The 21,898-nt window shown below is 46.1% G+C and overlaps 1 protein-coding gene and 1 long non-coding RNA gene across 2 annotated transcripts in view; one reads left to right on the top strand and one right to left on the bottom strand.

Annotated features, from left to right (window-relative positions):
* Positions 1 to 5,610: 5,610 nt before the first annotated feature.
* Positions 5,611 to 9,446, bottom strand: LOC103184385. The gene is made up of 3 exons (XR_006085252.1): positions 9,384 to 9,446; positions 8,889 to 8,992; positions 5,611 to 5,636 (listed from the first exon to the last, which is right to left on the bottom strand). It is a non-coding gene; the product is annotated as an uncharacterized LOC103184385 (long non-coding RNA).
* nos1 (nitric oxide synthase 1 (neuronal)) overlaps positions 6,222 to 21,898 on the top strand; it is a 28,262-nt gene continuing 12,585 nt past the window's right edge. Inside the window, exons 1-13 of the mRNA XM_042337253.1 lie at positions 6,222 to 6,499; positions 13,145 to 13,969; positions 14,522 to 14,636; positions 15,060 to 15,197; positions 15,947 to 16,092; positions 16,702 to 16,864; positions 17,033 to 17,124; positions 17,643 to 17,784; positions 18,388 to 18,527; positions 19,490 to 19,664; positions 20,300 to 20,401; positions 21,154 to 21,348; positions 21,520 to 21,605. Of these exons, the coding sequence (XP_042193187.1) occupies positions 13,278 to 13,969; positions 14,522 to 14,636; positions 15,060 to 15,197; positions 15,947 to 16,092; positions 16,702 to 16,864; positions 17,033 to 17,124; positions 17,643 to 17,784; positions 18,388 to 18,527; positions 19,490 to 19,664; positions 20,300 to 20,401; positions 21,154 to 21,348; positions 21,520 to 21,605 (2,186 nt within the window). The 5' untranslated portion in view covers positions 6,222 to 6,499; positions 13,145 to 13,277. The remainder of the gene's footprint in view (positions 6,500 to 13,144; positions 13,970 to 14,521; positions 14,637 to 15,059; positions 15,198 to 15,946; positions 16,093 to 16,701; positions 16,865 to 17,032; positions 17,125 to 17,642; positions 17,785 to 18,387; positions 18,528 to 19,489; positions 19,665 to 20,299; positions 20,402 to 21,153; positions 21,349 to 21,519; positions 21,606 to 21,898) is intronic.

Genomic DNA, 21,898 nt, shown 5'->3' with positions numbered 1-21,898 from the left:
ACTTTGATAAACCGCTATATCAAATGCAAGGATTATTTATAATTATATTAAAAAGAGAGTTATTGGAACTCTAAAACCGACTGACGGACAATCCCAAAGAACATTCTGAAAGATGCTTTTCAAACGTACAGAAGAACTTTTATTCTTGTAGTGCCTTTATGCTATTAGCACTAAATATATAGAGATTGTCTCAAAACCCTTGTGTGCCAACCTGGCTTAGTCGACAGCACTCTCACCTCTGAGTTTAGAAGCTGTGGGTTCGAACCCCGTATTGGGACTTGGAACTCACGTAGTCCAAGCTGACACTTCAATGGAGTGCCGTCTTTCAGATAAGACGTTAAACGTGTCAATCTATTCCAGGTGGACAATAAAGATCCCATGGTACTACTTGAAAAGAGAAGGCAGTTTCTTTCTCCCGGTGTCATGGCCAACAATCCCTCCCCCGCCCCCCCAAACAAAATTAATTATTTACTTCATGGCTGTTTGTAGGACATCAAGGCGTGCAAATTGGCTGCTGCGTTCGCCCACAAAGCACACACAATCACTGCGCTTCACAGGATGTTCTGTGAAGCGCTTTGGGATGACCTCCCGACCTGAAAGGAACTGTAACGAAACGTAAGGATTAGTACAGTGTTTTTATTATTTTTTGATCAGTGCACCTCTGAACGTGACGTGGTAAGTAAGGGATTCAACGATGTTGACCAAAGGCAGAGAATCAAAGAGATGCACGTTTTCAGAAGGCTTTTGAAGGCAAGATTAGAGAGGTAATGAGGTTATCACGTCTTCGAGGCGTCTCAAAGCGCTTAATAGCACGCATCTGTTATTAAGCAACTATCCCCCCGCACTACATAAAACAAGACGATCGCATCAGGGAAACAGATATTGCTTTAAGCTTCTAACCAAGAAAGCACCTGCTACAGTTTCCATTTTTGTTTGAAATAATTTGCAATTCAAAGGAACACGGGAACAGGCGTAGGCCATTCAGCCCCTCGAGCCTGTTCCTCCATTCTATTAGACCATGGTGTGGCTGATCTGTACCTCACCTCCAATTAATTCCCATCAACTTCAGTCTTGAAAATTTGTATGGATCCAGCAACCACAGCCTTTTGGGGGGTGGGGTGGGGTTGGCGGGGAGAGAGAGAGTTCCAGATTTCCACTATTCTTTGCGTGAAAAAATGTTTCCCGATTTCAATCCTGCAAAATTCTTTTTGTAACAAAACACAGGCTATTGCACAGGAGCACACGTCTTGATTACTGCTCAATAGGTCTATAGGGAACACTTGCTATAAACCCTTTAGACCCGCTAACCACTGGGTCAAAGCACCTTTAGACCTGCTAATTTACTATGGCCTCATCAAACCAGTCCCTCGGGAGCAAATTAATTAGCTATTAATGGTGAAAATGCTGATTTTTTTATTAAATCATTAGTTTATTTCCTCCCCTCCTTCCCCCGTTGTTCTTTTTTTTTGTCAGCTGAGAGTCTAACACATGCCGCTTAATCACCGGGCTTAAAGAGTCTCCAAATCAAATTCCACACACCTCACCCGCACACGGAAATTCCACAAATAGATTGTTGGAATGGAATGGACACTCGCTTCCTGGAGGGACGCATCCTGCCTACCTAATCCCGGAAAGTATTAGGCGAAGGACGGCAAGAGCCAAGGCTTAGGGAGACCCCAGAGAGTGCTTTGGGGAGTCTAAGCAGTTAAAACCGCGTCGCTTGCCATTGAGAGCGCTGTCTGGCCAGCTTTCCCGCTGCATGTCCAGCTGGGACCATCCTACCCGTTAGGGCTTTGTCTTGCAGGGTTAACAGGAGCTGAGTGGGATGATTTCCTGTCCCAACTGACTGGTCTGCCCTTCCAAGTCCTGCCGATGAGCCAGGCTGGGCTGTGCTGTGCTGTGCTGTCAGTAGCAGTGGCCCCGGAGTATTGCAGACACGCCTGGCTCAGGAACAGGACTCCTGGACCGCCATAAAGGGAGGCTTGCAACATTTTGGTAGCATTTTCATTCGGTTTTATCTGGAGGAGCAGAAGTTCCCTTCCGTGCCGGTTACCGAAACAAAACTTTGCCATCGGGCACATTTGTGTTTCGATGTTCAATGGCAATTTGGGGAATCTCCTCGAACATATTGCCCGTCTGCCGTTAGCAGATGGTACCATTGGGAGGTGGTAAAGAGGCATCATGGCAAACCCTATCCAACAGCTGCCTCGTGTTTCCAGAGAAAAAAAATATGTTGTGTAAAAGGGAAAGCTGTGATCTGTTCCTCGCTTCCATCTTCTTCCACTTTACACTGACCTGCCTCCCCGACCACAGCTCTTCATTGTTCCTGCCTCCTTCAAGGCTCGTCTCAAGACCATCCTCTTCAACCGCACCTTCAATCACCCTCCTACCCCTCCCCTCCCCGCCCCCCCACACCTCCTGATCCCAACCACCAGCTCGAGTGTGGATCCCTGAACTGTCCAACGCCTTGGGACGTCCTCCTGACGTGAAAGGCTCCGTGTAAATGTAATGTGTTGTTGTTCTTCTTCTTTCTCACTCTATCTACCCTGACTTCTATCTACCATCTCCTCAAGGAGATCCTCAAGGAAGCTATGGGTGAAAAAGCGTCTTATTTGTCTTAACAATAAGCAATAATCTTTGCATTTGGTACGGCGCCCTATCACGTCGGAAAGATGTCTCAAAGTGCTTCACAGGAGTTACTATGAAATGGAGTGACTGTGTATTTGCAGGGGCACACAGCAGCCCAATTACGCACAGCAACGTCCCACAAACAGCTAGCGAGTGACTATCCAATTTTAATCTGGGACACCAGGACCTTTAACGTCCCCCTGAACAGGAGGGACACACAGGGAGCTTGGTTTAATGTCTCACCTGAAGGATGGCACCTCCAACAATGCAACACTACGCCCACCCCCACCAGCACTATGAAGGAGGCGAGCCTTAACCAAGACTATACTTCCTTTGAAACCAGTTTGGTGGATGGCTGATTCCATGAAAGGCACCATCTGCTCAAAGCTATTAACCTGTAATAGCCCAGGTTATTAAGTATTGAGGATAGAGACAGAAGGAAACCACTGTTTCCGGGAACTTGGATGGACATGTTTAGTTTAGTTTAGTTTGTTGACTATGTTAGGTTACGCCTTATTCATGTCCAGCAGGACTCACACTAGCAAAATATGCGTTATCTCCAAACAATCAAAACAAAAAATTACCATTAGTGAATTGTTTACAGCACTCGCCTCGCAAGCGAGAGGGCCCGGATTCGATTCCCGAGTAGGGCGAAACCTTAAGCAAGTTTTCTTACTCCATGCGCCGAGCAGTAAGAAAGAACCCGGTTGTTAGTCGATTGGCAGATTCCTCAAAAATAAATCAAATAATAATAATTTGGGCAACAGCAACAACAACTTGCATTTATACAGCACCCATTCCACGACTGTTTGTGGGACGCCGCTGTGCGAAATTGGCTGCCACAATCCGCCCGCAAAATACACAGTCAATTCACTTTATGGTATAAACTGTGAAGCACTTTGAGACATCTCGATGACATGATAAGGCGCTGTATCAAATGCAAGGAATAGTATTATTATTACTAATGGGTCTTCAGTGCAATGTTAAGTGGGAGGCTATCACACTTTGTGGTAGAGTATTTTACTTATCCACAATAGTACATCTTATTAAACAAACTTAATGAGTTTAATGAGGAGCAGATAGGGACCTAAAAATTGACAATGATCAGTCATAATAATATCAACTATTTTCATAATGCTATCAAAAATAATATTATACAACATCAACAAACTGCATTTATATAACGCCCTTCATGCAGTGTAGTGTCCCATAGCTCTTATATTATAATAACAATAATAATAATCCTTGCATTTGATTTAGCGCTTTTCACGTCTTCTCGACGTCTCAAAGCGCTTCACAGAATAGACTGTAAAGTGAATTGACTGTATATTTGTGGGCGAATAATGGTATTATAGCTAATGTTAATGGCCAACACAGAATGACTCAGAAATGTAAACGGTATTTGAACCAGATGTTAATGTTTAGTGTATGTGTGTATCCGTGCGTGTGTGTGTGTGTGTGTGTTTATGTGACATTTATGGATTCGTTCCAGGGATACAATACAATATTACATTTGCATAGCGCCTTTCACGTTGGGAGGACGTCCCAAGGCGCTGGACAGTCAGGGATTTGGACCCGAGCTGGGGGTCGGGATCGGGAGGGTGGAGGGCAGGGAGGGTGGGAGGGTGGCCGAAGGCGCGATCGAAGAGGAGGGTTTTGAGACTTGCCTTGAAGGAGCCGCGGGAGGCAGAGAGGCGAAGGGAATGTGGGATGGAGCTTCAAAGAGTGGGGGCAAAAAGGCTGAAGGCCTGACCGCCGATGGTTGGGCGAGTAGGGCAGCGGATGTGGAGCCGGCCGCAACCTGATGAGCGGAGGGAGCGGACAGGTTGATATGGGGTCAGCAGGTTGTAGAGGTAGAAAGGAGCAAGACCGTGGAGGGCCTTGAAGGCAAGGACGAGGGTTTTGAACTCTATCCTCTGGGGGATGGGGAGCCGGTGGAGCCTGAACGATGGACGATTAACACAAATGGAATGCATTGCAAACACGCCTTTATTTGCAAGTTATTTCATTTGTTTGCCTTCTTGCCTTTACTTAATGTCTAATCTTTTTCTATCATAAAAAAAAAGCTGTGTCACAGTGGGGTGGGGGGTGGGGGTGATGTCAAACTGGAACCAGAAAAGGGAACAAACAAAATAAATGTCCTTTTTGCTTCCAAAGTGACTTCCATTCCCCAAACACACACAACCCCCAGCAAAATAATTGTCTTTAAAAGTTAACTCTGGCGATCTCAATTTAAAAATAAAGCGAAAAAAATATGTACTTATATGTCATTAAGATTATAAATACCTTTTAAAAAAAACTCTCCAGACAACGGATGGATCGTTTTGAGACCCATTCATTAAAAGGTTGGTTTGCAAGTTATTTAGAGATTAAGGGAAAGCCACTATGAAGAGAGCAAAGACATTTGGACACCTCATTTTGTTTTTGTGTTAAGACTTTTTTTTTGGGGGGGAGGGGGGTTTCATACTTTGCTGAATTCAAGTCGCTTTGTTACTCCAAGAAGGGGTAAGGATGTGAGGTTAGGTCCATTTGCAATAAATACAATTTTTTTGCTAAAACATGAATGAAATCGACAATCTCCGATCAATTTCGAACCAGATATTGGACAAACAAAAGTCAATTGACCGAAATTGACCAAATGTCAATTTCACTCAAAAAAAAGATTGCATCCATTCGTAATATTGTAACGTATGGCGCGTTATTAATAAGCTTCTGAAAAATATATATATTTTTGTAAAAATAATCTCATTTTTTAACTCTTCCTCCTCCTCTTCCCCACCACCAAAAAAAAAACAAGCAGTTATATTTTTAGCAGAAGGCTCTTAATATCATTCTTTTCTTCCAGAGAGAGAGAGAGAGAGAGAGAAAATGCTTAGGAACCAGTAAGTAAATTTAGGATTTATTTCTCACGGGTCAAAAAGCAAGTTGCAAGAACTGTATTGACTTTGGATTTATTTTTTAAAAAAAAGGAAAAGTAGAATTACAGGGGATCTTCTTTTTCTTTTCCTCTGCAACAAAAAAAATAGGTTGGAATCAACAGGGAATTGCATGGTCCAGTGTTAGGTCACGTATGACAATAAATATATATATTATATGTATACATGGGGGTATTTTTCATATTAAAAAAAGGTGCTAAAGATTGTATTGCACAGAAAAATGCAACACTGCCATTTAAATGTGGCAACAATCAATAGTCGTCGAAGATTCAATATCGATTAATCATTATATTTATAGCAGTTGTTGAATTTGCAATGATCCATATCAAATGGGTTTCCATATACTGTATATCTATCTATCTATATATATTTATAATAATAATAATAATATTATTATTATTATTATTATTATTATATTTATATCAGCCTTGTGTGTGTGTGTGTGAAAAAAAAGTAGCCTCCCTTGAATTCGTTTAGTGATGACAGGAGGGATGGAAGAGGGAGAGAGAGAGAAGGAGGGAGGAAGGGAGGGAGGGAGGAAGAGACGCATTAACTAACCATTGCTTGTTGCATTCACAACCCCTCGTCAGAAGATTCAAGTGTCTCTTAGTTATATTGCTTCTCCACCCAGCTCTCTCTCTCAGAACAGAGAGGGAGAGAGTGTGAGTGTGGAAGACAGAGAGATAGAGAGAGATAGAGAGAGAGAGAGCTTTGTGAATGACAACAGAGAGTGAGTGGATCAGGGTAATAGGAATCTGTTATCACTGTTAATTTTCCAGCCCTTTAAAATCCAAGTGGGGAACAAGAAGGGGAGAAAAAAAATCTATGTGACCTCTCCACACACACAAAAATAATAATAATAATAATAAAGGCAACTGAAGGAGACAAGGCGCCTCTGACAGATCTCTTGGTGGAGCAATAAGCGTGGGAATCAGGTAAGGAGTGTGTCTTAACTCTTACAACGTGGGTTCACTTTAAGTGGGAATTGGGTTTTTACACCCAGTTTGGGATGTTTTTTTTTGAGAGCGATCAAGGCTGGAATATACCCAGAGGTAAACTGGACCCTCATTGAGTCTCACCTCCTTGGTTTGTTGAGTTGCAGAGTTCATTGGTTAAGTTGGTTGGGACTTGGGTAGTTTTGGTGGCTGTAAAGTTGGGCTAAAATCTTGTGTGTTAAGTCGAAGACGTGTTGAATCTTTGCGGTTGAATCTCAGCAACGTTGTGTGCGCGGGCGTTCAAGGGAGAGACGAAAATTCTAACGAACGCACATCGCAAAGCGCAATCTAGCGGAATATAAATAAAACCGCGTTACTGTTATTTTTTTGGGGGTGGGGGGGGGAAAGGGATTTTTTTCACAAGCTGAACGGTGTAATACCAGTAGAAATAAATCTTTTTTGATGGGCGTTGTGGGGATGTGTGGGGTATAAACCATCCAATTTTTAAAAAAAAAATTATATTATTTAGCATTTTATAGGAGGGGGAGTTGATTTGCTTCTCCTACTTTCAAGGAGAGAGAAAAGGGGGTTAATTCTTGTGTGTCCGACATCCCAACTGATAAGCAAAAAGCAGGAATAAGTTACCAAAAAGCTGAAGGTGTTAACGGTAAATCTTTGTCGAGGGTCCTTTACATAATAATACTACTAATAATAATACTTGCGTTGGATTTAGAGTCTTATCACGTCTTAAAGACGCCTCAAAGCTTCGCAGAATATACTGTAAAGTGAATTGACTGTATATTTTGTGGGAGAAACCCACAGTCATTTAAGGGGAGGGAGAGAAGAGCAAATTTCTCTATAAAGTGGAAAATCTATTCTATACAAGTTTGAATTGTAATCTTTAACCACTGAACCTGCAGATGGGTCTTTAGCTATGTATTTTTTGGGGGGTAAAATAGGTTAAAATAGGTCTTCAAAAAAAAACATTGTCCAATCCACACGGCTGTTCCATCTGTGTCATTCTCTAATAAGGTTTTTTGGAGTTGAATCTGTGGTAAGGAATGAGTGTGTGTGTGTCTGGGGGTTGTGTGTGCGTGTTTGAGTGTGTGAGTGAGTGTGTGCGAGTGTGTGTGGGGGGGTCGGGTGTGTGTGTGTGTGTGTGTGTGTGTGTGTGAGTGTGAGTGAGTGGCGGATGCCCAGAGATGTCGAGATTTCTTCCTTTTCTCTCGACCGCAGAGAATCGCTCTGATTCTCACACAGATAAAATTTACCCTGTGCGTCTGTGTGTGTGTTTGACTGTGTTTCTGTGTGTGTGGGTGTGTGTGTGTGTGTGTGTCTGTCTCTCTGTCTGTGTCACTCTCTGATGTGCGTGTCTCTCTGTGTCTGTGTGTGTGTCTCTGTCTCTCTGTGATTATGTGTATCTCTCTCTGTGTGTGTGTATCTCTCTCTCTCTCTGTCTCTGTGTATGTGTGTGTCTCTCTCTCTGTCTGTGTCTTTGTGTGTGTCTCTCTCTGTCTATGTATGTGTGTGTCTCTCCGTCTCTCTGTCAGTTTATGTCTCTCTTTCTCTTGCTATATACCTGTGTTTCTCTCACTCTGTGTCTTTGTGTGCAAGTCTCACTCCCTCTCTCTCTCTCTCTCTGTCTCTCACTCTTTGTCCAAGTGATTTTTTCTCTGTTTATGCGTGTCTTTCTGTCTCTCCCTGTGGATGTGTGTCTATTTATTTATGTGCGTGTGTATGTCTCTCCCTCTGTTTATGTGTGTCTGTATGTGTCTCTCTCTCTCTCTCTCTCTCTCTGTTTCTCCCTCTATTTGTATGTTTCCCTGACTCTCCTATATATGTGTGTATCTGTGTTTGTGTGTGTGTGTGCACGTCTCTCTCTGTGTCTCCCCCTCTGTAGTATGTGTGTATCTGTGTTTAATAGTAATAATAATCCTCGCATTTGATACAGCGCCTTATCACGTCTTCGAGACGTCTCAAAGCGCTTCACAGAATATGCCGTAAAGTGAATTGACTGTATTTTTTGTGGGTGAAACACGGCAGCCAATTGCACACAGCAGCGTCCAGTCCCGCAGACAGTCGTGGTTTTGTGTGTGTGTTTTTCTCTGTCTCTCCTCTGTGTATGTGTGTGTGTGTGTTTTTCTCTGTCTCTCCTCTGTGTATGTGTGTGTGTGTGTTTTTCTCTGTCTCTCCCTCTACGTACGCGTCTGTCTCTCTTTCTGCCTGGCTGTGTGTGTAGGTACCCACTGCCTAAACACAGTAAAAAAAATATCAATGGTTGCAAGCTTCTCTCGCTGACTCCTTACAATTGGAAGGTACTCGTGCTTTAAATAGTCACCATATGCTCATTTAACCCCAAATCAAACCGCAGTGAGTGTTGATACCTTACCTATAAAACGCACAGACCCATACTTGTCCGGGCAGCTGAAACGAATTAACCATTTTGTTGCTGGAGGGGAATTCTTGCTGTGTGCTGGCGGGGACTCGACTGGACTGTACTCAGTACAAAAAGAAATAAAAAATTATTTGGTCACTCAATCCACAACTGTTTGCGGGACGTTGCTGTGTGCAATTGGCTGCCGCTTTTTTGCCCGCACAATGCACAGTCAATTCTACCTTTACAGTGTATCCCGTGAAGCGTTTTGAGACGTCTCAAAGACGCGATAAGGCGATATATCAAATGCAAGTATTATTATTATTTACTGTATAAACGAAGTTGCTGTTGTACATCACTATAGCATATTGCAACAAGAAATTAGCGTTCATCTAGAGCCTGAATTATAATATATATATTCTCTAATAACTGCAACAACTCCCGGCTTAGAGATTGATTTGCGAATATTTCCCATGTTTTTCATAGATGTGTCGCTACTTTTAAGCGAACCTCGTAAGGTAAACCCAAGCCGTTCTGGTGTGGAAGTTCTTGAGTTTTCGCAGCCAACTTCTCAGCGTTAGATGAGGCTAACGCTGTGCGTTACACTTTCTGTTGGCGAGTGGATTGTTGTAGTTTGGGACCATGGGAACTAGATTGGGTAATGGAGTTGCCCTTTAGCGCTGGGTGAACAGACCGGGACAAGCTCCTGGGGTCTCAGCAATAAACTGTTTGCTTAACTCTAGGATTTAATTGAGTCCCATAACATAATGGCTAGCAGGCTCGCCTAGAAGTCAGAGGACCGGGTTCAATTCCCGGGCAGGGTGAAACCTTAGGCAGGTTTCCTTACTACACACACACACACGCACACACACGCCTCTGTTTACCTTGCAGTAAGTAAGAAACTCGATGTTAGTCGATTGGCGGGTCGCTTTCTGGGGGCAATAATTGGTCACTCAATCCACGACTGTTTGTGGTACACTGCTGTGTGCAATTGGCTTCCACGCTTCGCCCACCAAGTACACTTTACGATATGTTCTGTGAAGCGCTTTGAGACGTCTGAACAACGTGATAAGGCGCTATATCAAACGGCAAGGATTATTATTATTATTATGTGAAGTGTGTGTGTATATATATTATATACACATATGCACGTATACTTATAATGTGAATTGTTATAAGGCTTAAAGTACGGATAGTTTTAATGTTATTATAAGTTCGATTAACTGCATACCTACCCCTCTTCTGTTTATGCTCTATCCCCCCCCCGCCCATCACCCCACAAAGAGACCTGGCTCTTTGACCGAGTTAAAGAGACATACAGTTTATTTATTACGAGCTGTTAAAACTTAAGACACTTTAAGCGAGAGCAGTTTGGACCCCTTATCGCCTTGAGATTGATTAACCTCTATGGCGCCCCACTGTGGCAAAAGACTGTTCGGCCCAACCGGTGCAATGATTTATAAAACTACTGATTTCACAACGAAACGGGGCATTGATTAAAGTTTTAGATTCAGTTCCCAAAAGGTTTCTGAACACGCTGCTTTCATTACAGCTGCGCGTTAGATTAAAACGTAACAGCAATAGCTCTGGGGTTTCTTGGCGAAGAAACGTACATTTTCACCCACAAAATATACAGTCAATTCACTTCACAGTGTATTCTGTGAAGCGCTTTGAGACGTCTCGAAGACGTGATAAGGCGCTGTATCAAATAGAAGGATTATTATTATTATTATTATTATTATTATTATTATTATTATTATTATGTGTCTAAATAACTTTCACCATTGACTCTCCCACCCCTTGATGATGTTGCATCAATGGAAGTGGTGCTCTACCTTTGGGAGGAAGTTTATATACGGCACTTTTACCTGTTTATAAAGTTTATGGGTTAGTTGGTGAAAAGTAAATCTGCTGAAGTGGCATTAGTTGGGGTAGAAATATAATCTAAATGGTTCAGAGAAATGACCAAATCATAGTTTTAAAAAAAAATGTGTTCAGCAATCATAATTAACTTGACTCAGCACCTCATCGCGTCGGTGAGAAGTCTCCAAGTGCTTCACAGAATTTACTGCGAAGTGAATTGACCGGGTACGTTGCGGGCGAAACGCGGCAGCCAATTGCGCCCAGCGGCGTCCCCACAAAAAAAAGACAGAAAGGTGCTCTTTCTCGGTATCTGTTCGGGTAGTAGAGCGAGTGCGCTGTTAGGAACTGCCCTGGTTACATTAAAAAGGGGGCAGCGAATGTGGAGAGAACGAGGGAAAGAGAGAGAGAGAGAGAGAGAGAGCATAAACCAAGTTCGTTGTGGCATTGTCAGACTTGTACACGAATCGGCCAAAAACGACTCGGATTTGTATCATCTCTCTGTGGCGGACAGGTCGCTGGGACTTTGCTAGTTTGAGTACGTGTGCGTCACCCTGGCAACATATTACAGACAAACAAAATCCCTCTCGTACCTGCCGACGAATATATTGACAACTAAACAAAGATTATTCGAGACCAATTTGCCTGCCCACGCGATCCTCGCTTTCAAATGATTGTGTAAAAAGGTGAGTTACGTACACGTGTTGCAAGGGCTGTTGATCATGAGAGGATATTGGAAAGGGCTTCAGCTGCACAGTGGGCTCGCAAATAGTCTTTGTTAGCACTCCGAGATGCTACCCTGTGTGAAGGACGCTATATAAATGCACGTAGTTGTTGTTGTGAGGAATATTTAGATTTCTGCCTGGGGTAGTCTGTTTTTAAAAAGAAGGGCTCAAGGATAAAGACCGAGAAATAATTATAATAAGCCTCACTTTTGATAAAGCACCTTGCAACGTTGTCGAGACGTCTCGAAGCACTTCACGGAGTACGGCGTAAAGTGGATTGACTGTGCATTTTGTGGGCGAAACTATTAGTCAGTGTAAAACAATCTCGCAAACCATATTTCCTCTGGGAAATACAATAACCCTTGCCAATGTTTGGTATGATTAGTGCTGCTGTTTATATATTGCCCAATTACAATGTAAAACACACAAGAGTCCCACAGAAGGAATTACAGCATGAGAACAGAACAGCAAATTAGTTCTAGCATAAGGTGATATCGAGGAAAATGTGTTTGGATAAAATCAATTGACAATGAACTGTACGCGGAGAAAAGAGTAAATTACGATAAAATCATACACTGATAATCCTTGCATTGGATACAGCGCCCTATCACTTCATTGAGACGCCTCAAAGCGCTTCACAGAACATATTGTACAGTGAATTGACTGTATATTTTGTGGGCAAAATGTATGTGAGTATATTTAACATATTAAATATGTGGAGTCCTGTAGCTCAGTGGTGAGAGCACTCACCTCGCAAGCGAGAGACCTGGGCTCGATTCCCAGCAGGGTGAAATGTTGGGCAATTTTCCTTACTCCACACGTCTCTGTTTACTTAGCGGTAAGTAGGAACCTGCTTTTTAGTTGATCGGGGAAATTAATCCGTAAAAAAAAATTGTAATTTGGTCACTCAATCCACAACTGTCTGTGGGACGCTGCTGTGCGCAATTGGCTGCCGCTCTTCACCCACAAATATACAGTCAATTCACTTAACGGTATATCCTGTGAAGCGCTTTGAGACGTCCAGAAGACGTGAAAAGCGCTATATCAAACGCAAGGATTATTCTTATCGTTTATATACGGTCGAAGAGGAAAGTCTTCAGATGTGACTTGAAGATGGGCAAAGAGGGGGCAAAATGGAGGGATTGAAGGCAGGGAGTTTCAGAGATCATAAATATATATTATAATAATATATTAATTGCGCTGAAATAAAACTTTCGCCTACATATTTGCACAGTCACTACAACAACTTGCATTTATATATTGCCCTTCACGCTGGCAGCGTTTCGGAGCACTTAACAGTGGCATGGGTTGACGCTGAACTAGAAAGAGAGGCGAGGTGCCCGTAGGTACGGTCGAAGAGGAAAGTCTTTGGGTGTGACGTGAAGATGGGCAGAGAGGGGGCAAGATGGAAGGATTGAGTCAGGGAGTTGCAGAGATCCGGGGCGTAATGGCTGAAAGCGGAGGTGACGAGGGAGCTTGGGGATGGCGTGAGCCGCCTGAGCGAAGGTAGTGAGTAGTGGAGTCCGGTGTGAGCAGATCGGAGAGATTGGCAGGGCGTCCTGCGAAGCACTTTGATTCGTCTTCCCGAATGAAAGGCGCGGTGTTTATATTAATATTATGAATTATTATTATTATTATTGCTTTGAGGTGGTTTGACTAACGCCGTGTTGGATTTCTCCTTCCCAGTAAGTGAGACCGACTTCCGAGCGCGCTGTGGGTTTCCCGCGCTCGTTATGTTGGACAAAATCTCCGACCGCTCGTAGAAGCAGTAGAGAGGCCGAAAGCACATCCGAACGCCCCGGTGACGTAAAACGGAGCCATGGAAACGAACGAGTTCCAGGTCAAGCAATTGCACCCCAACGTCATATCGGTTCGGCTGCTCAAGCGCAGAGTGGGCGGCCTGGGGTTTCTGGTGAAACAGCGCGTGTGCAAGCCCCCAGTCATCATCTCGGACCTCATTCGCGGTGGGCCGGCAGAGGAGAGCGGTTTGGTGCAAGTCGGGGACATTGTCCTGGCCGCCAACGCCAGACCTCTGGTGGACGTGACGTACGAGAAGGCCCTGGAGATCCTCAGGGATATATCCCTGGAGACCTTCGTGGTGTTGATACTCAGAGGCCCTGAAGGCTTCACCACTCATCTGGAGACCACCTTCGCCAGCGATGGGACACCCAGGACAATTCGCGTGACCAAACCTCTGGCCCCCTCAGCCAAACCGAATCCCTCCTCCACCGAGATCTTGACACATGCCAGTCCCTCAGTGCAGGCCGATAGGACGGAGTTACCCCCGGCCAATGCTGGCTCTTCGAGCGGAAGCCAGGGAGATTCACTCAACTCTGTGCTCAACGGGGCAGCCAAGGCCACCAACGACATCCTCCAAGAGATCGAGCCTGTCATGAACCTGCTGAAGTACGGCGGTGGTGGTGGTGGTGGTGATGGTGATGGTGATGGTGGGCAGGATGGGGTGACTGACGTCAAGCCGGAGACCCGCGACGTTGAGGTTCAGGTGGACAGGTGGGTGCCTGCTAGAGTTCCATGGCTTGTCTTCCACACGTTTTGGAGGCAAATTGGCAACACATTGGGGGCTGGGGGATTGGGAGGGATGGTAGGGAGGAAAGGTCAGCTGTAATATACCGCACGGAGGGTCAGCCAGCCTCTGGGAGATTCGTGCTTTCAGCAAGTCTTCCACATCAGAACCCTGTTATAATTATCCCCTTACAACGCTGGTTTCTCTTATAACGCAGTTCCCACGTGCCGCCCAGTTTCCCGCTTGACTTCCAAGTCGTCAGGTCGCACAGACCTCACTTCCTGTGCCCTGCTTGGGGACCCCAGAGTGTGCATTGGGGTTTCAGCACCTAGGGATGTCCTCCCAACGTGAAAGGCGCTGGACAAATGTAATTTGTTGTTGCTGGAGTCTGACCAGCTAAGCCACATTGCTTGCCATCGAGAGCAAGTTTCGGGGGGTAAGTTAGTGGCTGAAGGCGCGACCTTAGCCAACAACTCATTGCAACTAACTTGTTAACGTGAACTTGCTAAACGACGTGTAAAAGTACTCTTCGTCCACAGGAATGAACTGGACAATGATTGCCTTCCCCTCCAATCTAACCACGACAGAGTGTCTCACGATGCATGGAGAGACGAGAATGTGCCAAAGGCCCTTCCAAACCCTTGTTCAGAACAGGTACAAATCACCTTTAACAACTCCCTTCACATTTCATTCGTTTGTGGGGACGTCGCTGCGCGCAAGTGTTCCTGCCTGGGTTCGCCCACCAGTACGCAGACACTTGGCTTCACGCTGTATCCTGCGAAGCGCTTTGCACTATCCTCTCGACGTGAAAGGCTCTATTGTAAAGTGAGTTGACCAGTGGTGGATTGAGTGACCACATTATTATTTTTTTAAGGGATTATTACCCCAGGTGAGCGTTGTGGGACATTGCTGTGCGCAATCAATCGGCTGCCGCGTTTCGCCCACAAAATACAGTCACTCCACTTTACAGTATATTCCGTGAAGCGCTTTGAGAAGACGTCTCGATGACTTGATAAGGCGCTGTATCAAATGCGAGGATTGTTATTATTATTAAAAATGGGTTTCAACTTATTTCAGGCCGTCTCGCCTGGGGCAATGTCACCTGGCAAGACGTCACTTAACGGAAGCCCATCCAAATGCCCTCGTTTTACCAAGATAAAGAACTGGGAAATGGGGACGGTCCTGCACGATACGTTGCACCAGGAATCAGGACAGGTAAAGGTTCAGATCGAACAATCGGTTTTCAGTGGACAGAGCATCAGCCACGGGTGTCCGACCTGTGCGGAAACCCATCACCGTTGCCGAAGAGTCTCCAAGGCAAACTGAGAATTTCAGACATCCCACCTACACGTGGGAATTTCAGAAATATTTATCGGAAGGGAATGCACACCCTCTCTCTCTCTCTCTGGAGATATGCGTCCTGCTCACTTAATTCCGGGAAGTATTAGGCACGGGTTGGCAAAGAGGCAAGGCTTGGGGATTCCTGAGCGCGCGTTGGGGTAACTGCTGGAGTCTAACCAGCTAAAGCCGCGCAGCTGCTTGTCATTGATAGCGCTGTCTGGCAAGCTTTCCCGCTGCTTGTCCAACTAGGACCCACCCTATCCGTTTAGGGCTTTGGCTCGCAAGGTTAACACGAGCTGAGTGGGAAGAGTCCCTGTGACCCCAGTGACTGATCTGCCCTTCCAAGAGCTGTCGATGAACAGCGCTGTTATTTCAGCAGCGCCAACACAAACACAATGGGCTGAACTGCCTCCTGTGCTTAATCTCACGCGGTTCGATGGTTCCATGGAACTCTCCCGCTGTGGGAGGGAAGGGGATAAGAATGTCCTGAGAGAGAGGAAGGGAAGGGAGAGAAAAAATTGGCAAGACAGAAAACAGATGCTGGGAGAGAAAGAAAAGACACGAAAAAAGTTAATTTTTTTTTAATCTCTCTCTCTCTCTCTCTCTCTCTGTGTGATTTGCAGCCAGCTGTCTGTACCGAGCAGATCTGCATGGGCTCCATCATGATGCCGTCGCAAACCGTGCGCAAGGCGGATGAAGCCCGCTCGAAGGAAGAGCTGCTCCCACTCGCGACCGACTTCATCAACCAGTACTACACGTCCTTCAAAAGGCGAGGGTTAAACAGCACCGTCGTGCATTAATATAGAGGCCCTCAGGCAGGGTAGCGTCCCAGAGCGCTTGACAGTGGCGGAGCACTAAAACCACCTTTGCACGATCACAAGAGAGGTTCCCTTGGGGCCCATCTGATCTCACCCCTCCAGAACACTCCAGCCTTACAGTAATCCCCCACCCACCCCCCCTCCCTCTCATTACAGCATCGAGCCGTTACTTAAGCGAGTCCTGGCCTCAACCACCCTTCCTTCCCGGTAACCCTGTTCCAGTCGTTAAGTGGGGGGTGGGGGCGCGAGGCGAAGAGGCTGTGGGATGAATTTCCAAAGGGTGGGGACGGACAGGTTGAAGGCTCGACTGCTGATGGTGGGGCCGGATGGCGTGGGCTGGGCTGGGCTGGGCGGGGGATACGGAGCAGGCTGGAGCCCGCTGAGCGGACGGGTCGGTATGGAATTAGCAAGGTCACAGAGGTAGGAAGGAGAAAGGTCACAGTGGAACAATAAATAGCCGGGTGATGTCGGCGCTTCCAGTGGAGAAAGAGGGAAGGGAAATTGGCAGCACTGAACAACTCGGCTGATCTTTTGCTTTGGTATGGATGGGCTTACTCTAGGTATGGATCCAAGGCCCACATTGAGAGGATGGAGGAGGTGACCAAAGAGATCGAGGTCACCGGCAATTACCAGCTTAAAGACACGGAGCTGATATACGGGGCTAAACATGCCTGGAGAAATGCTGCCCGCTGTGTGGGGAGGATCCAGTGGTCAAAACTACAGGCAAGTAATTCCCAATGAATCTAGACGTTCCCTGAAGCTGTGGGCAAGGGGCAAGAGGATTTTGTGGACACCTGTAGGTTACGTTTCTCTGAAGGATCTTGTGCTCGGGTGACCTGCTTCCGTGTTCTCTGTAATCCCTGAGAGTTTGGTTTCTGTAATGTTTCACAGGTCTTCGATGCTCGGGACTGTAGCACAGCTCACGGGATGTTTAACTACATCTGTAATCACATCAAATATGCAACTAACAAAGGCAATCTCAGGTGGGTGCGGTGAAATGAAACTTGTGTTTGGAAAAGAAATTGCTACTACACTTCTGCTATCAGGTGCAACCCCAACAACGATAACAGTGGCAGTCTTGACTGTGAAGCTGTTTTTTCTTTGGTCCCTTGAAAGAAACCGACGGAAACCCGACTTGAAAACCAAAACTACGTTTAGGAATTTGCCAAATTCTGTGCTTTAAACTGATAATTTAAGGCAGGTGTTAGCGCTTTGAGCCACCCTCCTGACGTGAAAGCCGCTGTATGAAAGTATTGTGGGGTCAACCTGGCTTATGTTTATATAACGCCCATATCTACATATCTACAGACGTGAGTCTTTGTATCATTTCGTCCATAATCCACTATCCAGTAAAGTCAATCCACTTTACAGTATATTCTGTGAAGCGCTTTGAGACGTCTCAACGACGTGTTAAGGGGTTATATCAAATACAAGGATTATTTTGATTATTATTATTATTATTATTATCATTAACATCACAAGATCAATGACTTTCCTGCAGGTCTGCTATCACAATATTCCCGCAGCGAACGGACGTAAAGAACGATTTCAGGATCTGGAATAACCAGCTGATCCGATACGCTGGGTATAAAACAAACAACGGCTCCATCATCGGAGACCCGGCGTCTGTGGAGCTGACCGAGGTTCGTGTATAATCACACGATAGTTTTTGAAGCTGCTTTTCTCCACACGGCTTTGTGATGCCCTACTTGTGTTTGGTTGTTCGTTTGTTTCGTTGAATCCAATTGATTCAAAACTCCCACCTCCCAAAACCTCACCTGTGCAGAACTCCAGCCCCGTCAGCTCAGTCCTCGCCTGAGCTCCTTTTCACGATCCTCACTCTCCCCTTCAAATCGCGTCAGGCTCCCCCAGCACCTCCCCATCAGTCTCCAATCTGCTCACACTCCTCTCCTCTACCCGCTCCTTTTGCTTAGCCGGATCCTGCCTCCCCCGTGCCCCTCGTTCCCTCCGCTCCACCGTCGGTGCCGTGCTTTCAGCCACAACGCCCTGAACTTCTGGAACTCCCTGCCTCAGTCCCACCCGCTTCGCCCGTCTTCAGATCGCACCTGAAGACTTCCCTCTTCGACCGCGCCTACGGTCACCTCCCCTCCCTCCCCGGCTCGGCATCCAACTCAACCATTGTCAAGCGCTCCGAGACGTTACCCCGAGTGAAGGGCACCTTATAAACATTATTAGATCAAGTTTACAGCAAGCTATAACTATTAATAACAAGTTGTTTGTTGTAGATCTGTTTGCAGCAAGGTTGGAAAGGTTTGAAAGGCCGCTTCGATGTGCTGCCTCTGTTGCTTCAAGCCAACGGAAAGGACCCCGAGCTCTTTGAGATCCCGTCAGAACTGATCCTGGAAGTTCCCATCAGGCATCCCAAGTACGTGGACGCAGTGAGCTCGATCGGACGGTCGTTTCAATGTTATTTTTTTTTCCAGTTTTATGCGGGCTTTTGGAAGGTCGTTCACTTAAAGAGCGTGCTTTTTGTTTGGGTGGGGGGGGGGATGTTAACCGCAATCCAATGTTTCTGTCACTTCATTTGATTGTGTTTCTTGACGTTTGACATCTCCCGATACAAGGCAGATTAATTGAATGCCCGCTCCCTGGCTAAGTCATTTGGCTTTCAATTTGGGATGAAATTGAAACTGGAATTTCGCCTCAGGTTAAAATGCCGAGTTCACCTTTTCCTCTGTAAGTACTGGATGTGCGTTTATGTAACATCCCAAACCTCTGCATGAAAATAAATTTAGGGACATGGAGGTTTCGACAAGTTTCTCGATCGGGAAATATATATATATATACCAATATCAACCCCGTGTTAAAGCGTGGGAAAACAACGACTTACTTCCGGGTGGTCGGGTCACCGCTGAAGTCACTTCCTGCACGTTGATCACCCGCGTGCAGTGCGCGAGAAGGGCTGCTGACATCACTTCCTTCGCAGCGAGCCGGAGGTGATGTCGATGTCGACCTAACGACCCGGAAAGCCGGTCATTTCACCTTTAGCGGCTGTGGCCTGACTGGTGCAGTGTGGCGTCTGGTAACCCGCAATCGGGCGGGGTGGGGGTGGGGGGGGGGCAAGGAGGTGCTTAAAAACGATTGGAGGTGGATGGTGGTGGTGGTGGTGGTGGGGGGGGGGGGGAGTGCCCTGGATATAGCACTCCAACTTTTGTCTCTTGCTTCCTTCAAGACCCATCTCAAGACCCTCCACTTTGACCCTCCTACCCCTGCCCTCCCGGCCCTCAAACCCTCCTGATCGCAACCACCAGCTCGGGCGCTGATCCCTGACTGTCCAGCGCCTTGGGACGTCCTCCTGATTTGTTGTTGTTGTGGTTGTTGCGTCAGATTCGAGTGGTTTAAGGACCTGAACCTGAAGTGGTACAGCCTCCCGGCCGTTTCGAACATGCTCCTGGAGATCGGAGGCCTGGAGTTCACCGCTTGCCCCTTCAGTGGCTGGTACATGGGCACCGAAATCGGAGTGCGAGATTTCTGCGACACTTCCCGTTACCGGGTACTCGAGGTTAGTTTTTAATCCTCAGTGAGTTTTTATACGTCGTAATGCAGCGACGTAAGTACGGCAGGGTAGGAGCTGGCCCGACAGCACACTCGATGGCAAACTAAGGTACCTGCCCAAATGCACGACCATCTTCAAACCACGCCCGCAGACTTTCCTCTTCGACGGTGCATTCGGTCACCTCCCCTCTCTTTCCAGCTCGGTGGTCAAAACCACACCCTCGTTGAGCGTTCTGAGATGCTACCCACAAGTCGTCGTCGTCGTTGTTGTTAATCACCGTAACTGCTTCCCTCCACCCTACCATCTCGTTCCTTCTCTGTCGCCCTCTTCGATCGCCCACGTAATCACGTTCCCTTTACTCTCTCCCTTGCTTGGCATCCAATTCTGTCTGTGCATTGCACTCTGAGACCGCTTACCCTCTAGGAAGGGTGCTACAGTAAGTGCAAGTTGTCGTCGCTACATAGATTGACATAGAACGCACAACTCAGAAACAGGCGTCTAGTCCGTGCCGATGTTAACACTCCCCACGAGTCTCTGGCATTCCCTCCGTACTCTTCTGTTCCTCTCTGTCTCGTGTTGTTGGGCGCTGTGCAGTAGCTCATCTGGTTTAAGGCGAAAAGTTCACCTGCGATTTCTTGCAGGACGTGGCGAGGCTAATGGGATTGGACACGAGAAAAACGTCTTCCCTTTGGAAAGATCAAGCGTTGGTGGAAATAAACATTGCGGTCTTGTACAGTTTTCAGGTAACTCGGCACTAAGTGTGCATTCAGATCAATTGCTATGCACCTACAAGGAAATACACACACAGGGCAACCCCTTACACGCATGATCTGGTGAATGACAATGATCAACTGCTATTCACCAGAACAGCAAGATCCGTTTGGATGAAGAAGGCCCTTTGGCTGATAAAAGTCACCCCTGCAGTACACGGCTTTTTATATAAGTCCCAGCGTCCTGGCTCCACCACTCTTCCTTTAAACCTTATTCCAGTTGTTGATTCGCCTTTGCGTAAAGAAAATACTTCCTGGTGTCTGTCCTGAAATTGCTCTTTACAGCTCTAAACCAGTGACCTCTTGTTCTGCTGTCTTGTTGCATCCTAAAGTGTCGTTCTGGGTTTACTTTCTCAAACCCGTTTAAGATTTTACACACCTCCACGAGGTTTCCCTCTGAGTTGTCTTCCCTCGAGACCTAAGAGTCCCTCTGGGTATTCATTTAGAAGCGGAAGTCTGAAACACTTGTCCCTGCAAAGGCTGTAGATGTTGGGTCCATTCAAATTTTCAAGACTGAGGTGGATAGATATTTGTTAGATAACAGTATCAAAGGATATGGGGCAAAGGCAGGTATTCGGAGTTGAGGTACAGATCAGCCATGATCTAATAGAATGGCGGAACCGGCTCGAGGGGCTGAATGGCCTCCTCCTGTTCCTATGTACACATGTTCCTATTTAATGTCTGAAGGGCTCGGTTATGAAACAAAAAAACTTTTCTGCGCTCAGTCCGACAAGGTGACAATTGTGGATCATCATTCGGTGACCGAGTCCTTCATGAAGCACTTGGAGAATGAACACAGACTACGCGGAGGGTGCCCGGCCGACTGGGTGTGGATTGTACCTCCCATGTCAGGGAGCATCACCCCCGTTTTCCATCAGGAAATGTTGAACTATCATCTCAGCCCATCGTTCGAATATCAGGTAATATTAACAATAAATAATAAGGGACCTCGCATTTAAAGCAGCGCCTTTCACGTCGGCCAGGACATTTACTGTAAAGTGTAGTGACTGTGTATTTTGTAGGCGAATGCAGCAGCCCGTTTCCATGCACCAATGCAAGTGAAATTTACGATTCGCCGTCTTTTCCCGCAGGCAGATCCGTGGAACACTTACGTGTGGAAAGGTGTCAATGGGACGCCCACCAAGAAGAGAACCATTGGATTCAAAAAGTTGGCAAAGTAAGTTGGTTAATTAATTTAATTTAATTAAACACAAGGCAAAAGAGCTTGGTAACAGCCTTGTGAGGATCCTATTAAACCATCGCTACACTAATCCTACAATTTGCAAGCCAGATCATAGAATGATACAGCTCAGAAGGAGGCCATTCGGCTCATGCCAGCTCTTGAAAGAGCCATCCAAATTAATCCCGCTCACCTACTCTCTCCCCATAGCCTTGCAAATTTGTCCTCCCCAAATACCTATTCAAAATATCCATCCAGGTATTAAACATAAGCATTAAAAGTGGAGAGGT

The sequence above is a fragment of the Callorhinchus milii genome, unplaced genomic scaffold (genome assembly GCF_018977255.1).
Source record: "Callorhinchus milii isolate IMCB2004 unplaced genomic scaffold, IMCB_Cmil_1.0 Scaffold8, whole genome shotgun sequence".
Classification (NCBI taxonomy): Eukaryota; Metazoa; Chordata; class Chondrichthyes; order Chimaeriformes; family Callorhinchidae; genus Callorhinchus; species Callorhinchus milii.
Note: the sequence above shows the minus strand (reverse complement) of the source record. Positions and strands in the feature narration are given on the sequence as shown.